General features: G+C 43.4%; 1 protein-coding gene across 1 annotated transcript; it reads left to right on the top strand.

Annotated features, from left to right (window-relative positions):
* Positions 1-4,352: 4,352 nt before the first annotated feature.
* Positions 4,353-5,600, top strand: LOC130109157 (histone-binding protein RBBP4-like). Its single transcript, XM_056275912.1, has one exon. It carries the CDS (start codon positions 4,353-4,355, stop codon positions 5,598-5,600), a length of 1,248 nt encoding a protein of 415 aa, XP_056131887.1.
* Positions 5,601-6,652: the final 1,052 nt, after the last annotated feature.

Genomic DNA, 6,652 nt, shown 5'->3' with positions numbered 1-6,652 from the left:
CTGGTGACGGGAAGCGTGGTCAAAACGCAGAGAAGCTTGAAGATGCTTGGAAACAACTCACTGTTACAGGCATTTAATGCCTCAATGGCATTTTGTGGAACATAAGTTGCATCTTTCCATTTATCCCGCCAGGTGTCAATTTCTGACTTTACAACTTCCAGATGCGGTGACACTTCATCAGGATACAGGTTGGAGAGCGCGTGAGCTGAGTTGTCGTTCAGCATGCTGACCTTAGATGGCAGTAAGGAGCAGAGGTTGGAGATCACATTTCTGTGTTTGCTGAAGCGTTCCTTCATCTGTGATGAATAAAAGTCAAGCATGACTATGAAAAGCTTTTGCCGGTAGTGATTTTCACAGGCCTTCAATGGATCCTCATTGCAGTCCGTGCCTCTTCGTGGTCGAAATTCAACCCCATACTTGGCTGCTTGGGAAGAGGTCTTTTGGAAAATCTGCCTGAACTCCATCTCAGAGTTAGCCCTCATCTCATCTACCTGCTTAATAACAGCATCAGCAGCTGAAACGCAACTCACCAAGTCCCTTCTGAAGGAAGGTGGGCAGGTGGTAGGTTTTTGCAAGCATCTTCTAACTCGCATTCATGGACAGCATGAATTCTGCATTGTCAATTGAATTAAAGAGCTGAGTGGCTTTGACATCCACATCTCTGTTTTCTTGGACTCGCTTTTTTCTCTCAGAATCTAGCCTCAGTGAAATTGCATCCATTTTATTGTTGAGAACCATTTTGAAATTGTCCGCTTTCAAACATGCATCCTTGTGATATGCCTTTTGTGGATGGTCTTTGAACGTCTCTAAAGCATGTTTCCAGTCTGAGAAGTGGACATTAATTAGCTTGCCAGCTTGTCTGTGCCCTCCCTTGCCCACATGCTCGACTGCAAACGCAGCACAGTGCTTACAAAAACAACCGTCTGACCTTGCTGAGTATACTAGCCAGCTAAACTGGTCAATCCCATGACGTTGGAAACGTAGTTTACCTCCTAGTTTTGTAGGGAATGTTTGTCCGATATTGGCCGTCCAGTCCAGTGAGTATATTTCTCTTCTATGTTCGTTTGATATTTTCCCACCAATATAATCCACAAAGTCGTGTGAAAACGTTTCCGGGTCTGCTAACTCTGGCTCCGTTTCCGAGGAGGAGGGCAGTGGGTCTGCTAACACTTGCTCCGGGAAATCGGTAACGTTAGTGACCAGATCATCTGTAATGTTCTTGTTTTTCTTTTTTGAGTCGGGACACGTTGAAACAAAAAAAATCACTGATTTTACGAATATTAACTTTACTGCTCTTGCCTGATTTACAGGTAGCTTTCGGCGGCTCCATTGCTTTTGAAAAGCAAACTATAGATCGACCATTTAGCTAGCATAACCAGTGGCAGGTTGCTTAGCTGACTCGTCAGACCCCTGAGCCAATCAAAAGCCTGTGATTTTATTTGTTCTACGAAACAGACCAATAAGATACATCATGTTTGGAAACACATTAACTGACAGGTTTAACGCCTGTCAGTCACCTTAGATGCAGTGTATGAGTAGGCTAGAGGGGCGGTGACAAATAATCAAAACGATAACTAAATAACTATTGGTGCCATTTCAGACGGGCCGTGGGGTTTCGGGGGGGGGGGGTTCAGACACGAAAACCACCTACCTGGCTACGTGCCTGATGTGTACACTTACACAGAGGGAATTTGTCTCTAGTTCCTCCATGTACTTACACAAAATAGACATACAGCTAAAACAAAGACAAGTAAACATAAACATTTACCTACAATGTAGATATATACACTACCGTTCAAAAGTTTGGGATCACCCAAACAATTTCGTGTTTTCCATGAAAAGTCACACTTATTCACCACCATATGTTGTGAAATGAATAGAAAATAGAGTCAAGACATTGACAAGGTTAGAAATAATGATTTGTATTTGAAATAAGATTTTTTTTACATCAAACTTTGCTTTCGTCAAAGAATCCTCCATTTGCAGCAATTACAGCATTGCAGACCTTTGGCATTCTAGCTGTTAATTTGTTGAGGTAATCTGGAGAAATTGCACCCCACGCTTCCAGAAGCAGCTCCCACAAGTTGGATTGGTTGGATGGGCACTTCTTTGAGCAGATTGAGTTTCTGGAGCATCACATTTGTGGGGTCAATTAAACGCTCAAAATGGCCAGAAAAAGAGAACTTTCATCTGAAACTCGACAGTCTATTCTTGATCTTAGAAATGAAGGCTATTCCATGCGAGAAATTGCTAAGAAATTGAAGATTTCCTACACCGGTGTGTACTACTCCCTTCAGAGGACAGCACAAACAGGCTCTAACAGGTACTATTTAATGAAGATGCCAGTTGGGGACCTGTGAGGCGTCTGTTTCTCAAACTAGAGACTCTAATGTACTTATCTTCTTGCTCAGTTGTGCAACGCGGCCTCCCACTTCTTTTTCTACTCTGGTTAGAACAAGAATAGACTGTCGAGTTTCAGATGAAAGTTCTCTTTTTCTGGCCATTTTGAGCGTTTAATTGACCCCACAAGGTGAGCGCTGAGAGAAAACACATTCATCCAGTACCAACAGAACACACACACACACACACACACACACACACACACACACACACACACACACACACACACACACACACACACACACACACACACACACACACACACACACACACACACACACACACACAGCCTTCTTTGCCTATTTGCATTATAAATAACTGCAATGGGCCCTCTAACCGCCACAGAGGACGACATCATTGGGGACTTTGCATCAAAATAACCTAGGAAACAGAAATTCTATACATCAACACATCCCTCACAGACACACACAGAATTCACTTCACTGAGATGCAGTTTTAAAAACTTATTCGTTTAGAAGTTTACATTTTAATTATGTTTATATTTGTATTTATTTTCACTTTTTTTTTTACATTAAGTTACTCTTGCTGACTTAATATTCTTGAACATGTTTTCGTTATTTGTTTTAATATTGCATTGGAATAATCTTGTAATTTACACTGATAGGATTTATGTTATTCTCTAATATTGTGCCATTTCATTTTCTAAAAAAATCTTGTACATAGATTTTTATTGCTTTCATATTGTGCTTTATTTGTTAATTAAAAGCTTTATTTATAATAAATTATGCCTATTCATTTTCATTCAGGGACATTAAACCTATGAGCCCGAGGCTATTTTCAGGGTAATTTCCCTACTTTTACTTTTAAACTATTATCTTGGTCATTATGAGTGCTTGAAGTGGGAAAAAAATAAGTGGCAGTACTTCCCTTAGTCACATGTCAGGTTATTTTTACCTTTTTATTGACAGTGGTAGTGGAGAATATGACATGCAACAAGGGTCTCCGGCCGGAATCGAACTGGCAAAATTCCGGCTACGTGGCATGTGCTGTAACCATCCGGCTACGGAGGCGATATTGTATAGCCCAATGAAGCCGTAGACCTGAAACATCTTATAGTAACAGCAGGTTGATAAATAGAAACATTTAATAGCCTAGACCTTTTTGAAATAAACGAATGGCCTTGGACACAGGGAAGGGCAGGCAGACGAAGGATCAAAGTCTGATAAATATTGTTCAAATCAAATCAGTTGTATTTGTATAGCCCAATATCACAAATTACAAATTTGCCTCAGTGGGCTTAACAGCAACACAACATCCTGTCCTTAGCTTAGACCCTCTCATCGGATAAGGAACAACTCTCCCTAAAAAAAAAAAACCTTTAACAGGGAGGAAAAATAGGAAGAAACCTCAGGGAGAGCAACAGGGGGAATGTCCTTGTCCTTTTCTTTGATAAACTTAAAGTAATGGGCATAGAATCATTTCAAAAACGTAGATTCCGACTGTTTTTTTTCTTATTTTTTTTGGGAGGGGGGGGGGTTGTAGTGTAACTAATACGCAATCTGATTTACGCTCCACACCAGGTGGGGGCGGTAATGCGCCAATTCGTCAATTCGTTGTTTGCCAACCGCCAATGTACACCAAGAACAAGAATAACAAGCCGACGGCCATCGAAATTCTTTGTGAGGTTTTTTTTTCTCTCGGCGCACAGGCGGAAGACACGGCTAGATAAATTCTTGAAAAAAGTAAACAATTTATGATCTAAATACAACACAGCGGGTTCGTTATAGTCAACAGAAGCCGCGCTGCTGATCTCTCTTTTTATGCTGCTGGTGTAACAAGCTAGCTCGGCGGCTAGCTACGCGGCCCTCCAACAGGAGCATAATCTGTTTAAAAACAATTAAAATAGGTTGGTTGGCGCCATAGCAAAGCGGTGTGCGGCCATCTTAAGGTTATCCATGAAATTATTATTCTTACCGTTAAACTACGACGCCATGGCCGATAAAGAAGCTGCGTTCAACTGTGCCAGGGAGCAGAAGCTGATTAATGAAGAGCACGCGCTCTGGAAAAAGAACGCCCGCGCCCTTTACGACCTGGTCATCACACATGCCCTGGAGTGGCCCAGTTTCACTGCCCAGTGGTTGCCCGATGTCACCAGACCAGAGGGGAAGGATTACAGTGTGCACAGGCTGGTTCTTGGGACACGCACCTCTGATGAGCAGAATCACCTGATGATCACCAGCGTGCAGCTTCCAAATTATGCCTCACAATACAAGTTTGGAGGCTTCGGTTCAGTGAGTGGTCAAATTGAGGTTGAGATCAAGATTAATCATGAGGGGGAAGTCAACAGAGCTCGCTACATGCCTCAGAACCCTTGCATCATTGCCACAAAGCCGACAACCAGTGATGTGCTGGTTTTTGATTACACAAAGCACCCCTCCAAGCCAGACCCCTCTGGTGAGTGCACTCCAGACCTGCGTTTGAGGGGCCACCAGAAGGAGGGCTGTGGCCTCTCCTGGAACCCAAACCTGAGTGGTTACCTGCTCAGTGCCTCTGATGACCATACAATCTGTCTTTGGGACATCAGCAAAGTGCCCAAGGAAGGGAAGATTGTGGATGCGAAGACCATCCTTACAGGTCACACTGCTGTGGTGGAGGATGTATCCTGGCATTTGCTACACGAATCTCTCTTTGGGTCTGTGGCTGATGACCAGAAAATGATGATTTGGGATACACGATCCAACAACATCTCCAAACCCATCCATGCAGTGGATGCCCACACTGCTGAGGTCAACTGCCTGCTCTTCAATCCCTACAGCGAGTTCATCTTGGCCACCGGCTCAGCAGACAAGACTGTGGCTATCTGGGACATGAGGAACCTGAAGCTAAAACTACACTCCATGGAGTCGCACACAGATGAGATCTTCCAGGTTCAGTGGTCCCCCCATAACAAAAGCATCCTAGCCTCCAGTGGAACAGATAGACAGCTGAACGTCTGGGACCTGAGTAAGATTGGGGAGGCGCAGTCACCCGAGGATGCCGAAGATGGTCCTCCTGAGTTGCTGTTCATTCATGGTGGACACAGAGCTAAGATATCCGACTTCTCCTGGAATCTGAACGAGCCCTGGGTCATCTGCTCAGTGTCAGAAGACGACATCATGCAAGTTTGGCAGATGGCTGACTGTATCTACAATGATGAGGACCCAGAAGGAGCTGCAGATAGAGGTCCAGGCATGAGTTAACTTCTCTCTGACTCTACACTTCTCCTTTGAACACCCTGGATCAAAACTGATCCATTATCCACGTACTGGAAAGAAAGTTGGCAATTTCTTTTTAAAACAATGTAGATTTTATAGGCACACACAACAAAAATAGTGCTGTATTGCAATCATGTTATATTTATCAAAGGACTATTTTAGTCATCCCTCTTTGCATTTTTATGAATAGGTTAGAGATGTTCATCAATATAAATTTCTGCACAATGGATTTTTTTCAAGGTGTACATGGATTTTAATTGTTCTTGCTTGACATCCATCCCTTGTATGTTTCCAAACTGTATGTGTAATAGCCTGTCAGACTAGACCAAGCTAGTCTGACAGGCTGGTGATGAGACTCAGAATTTATCCTCTTTGGAGTCGTTGTCAGAGCTATAGATGTCCATGGCTGTTTGTGTTCCAATGTTTACCAACGCCCGTCGCTAATAGATCCATAGAGATGAGTGGCTCTTTTGTGTACTGATGTTTGGCCGCGCCCATCATGGGGGTCACTTCAGTGCAAAACGAACAGTTGCAAGCAAGTGACAAGTCAGCGTCTAATGCTCACTGCTGCATAGTTAAGACCTTAAGATCTTACAGAGGCTTCATTCAGCAGTTCTTTTTCAGAAAAGTCAACATGTCTGCTTTCTCAGGTAACAGATAAGCACGCTCCGGGCTGATGGTGTCCCAAGCAGTAGAAAATGTATGCTCTGAGGCTGCGGATGATGCTTGTACACAGAGATACCTGATTGCCAAGTCTGAAAGCACTGGCTGAGTGTCCTTCATGATCCACCACCAGGTCACTGGACTCAAGGAGGTTAGGGTAGATGGTAGACCTCTGTAGCGCTGGATCTCTTCCTGAACCTTCTCTGTAGTGCTGACTGTGTTCTTACTTCAATTGCCATGTCCTCTTCAGCAAATAGCTCCTGAAGGGCAGAGAGCTTTGGCCGCTTCTGCGAACAAAAAAAGAAAAAATAACACTATCAGGGTAGATGCAAACAAGTTAACTTTCTTCTGTAAATAAAGGGGGAAAAACAGGC

Source organism: Lampris incognitus, chromosome 3 (genome assembly GCF_029633865.1).
Source record: "Lampris incognitus isolate fLamInc1 chromosome 3, fLamInc1.hap2, whole genome shotgun sequence".
Classification (NCBI taxonomy): Eukaryota; Metazoa; Chordata; class Actinopteri; order Lampriformes; family Lampridae; genus Lampris; species Lampris incognitus.
The sequence above is the reverse complement of the archived record's forward strand: the minus strand, read 5'-3'. Positions and strand labels throughout refer to the sequence as shown.

Bases quoted from the DNA above. Each gene is read 5' to 3' on its own strand.
- LOC130109157 (XM_056275912.1), top strand. From the start codon at position 4,353: ATGGCCGATAAAGAAGCTGCGTTCAACTGTGCCAGGGAGCAGAAGCTG.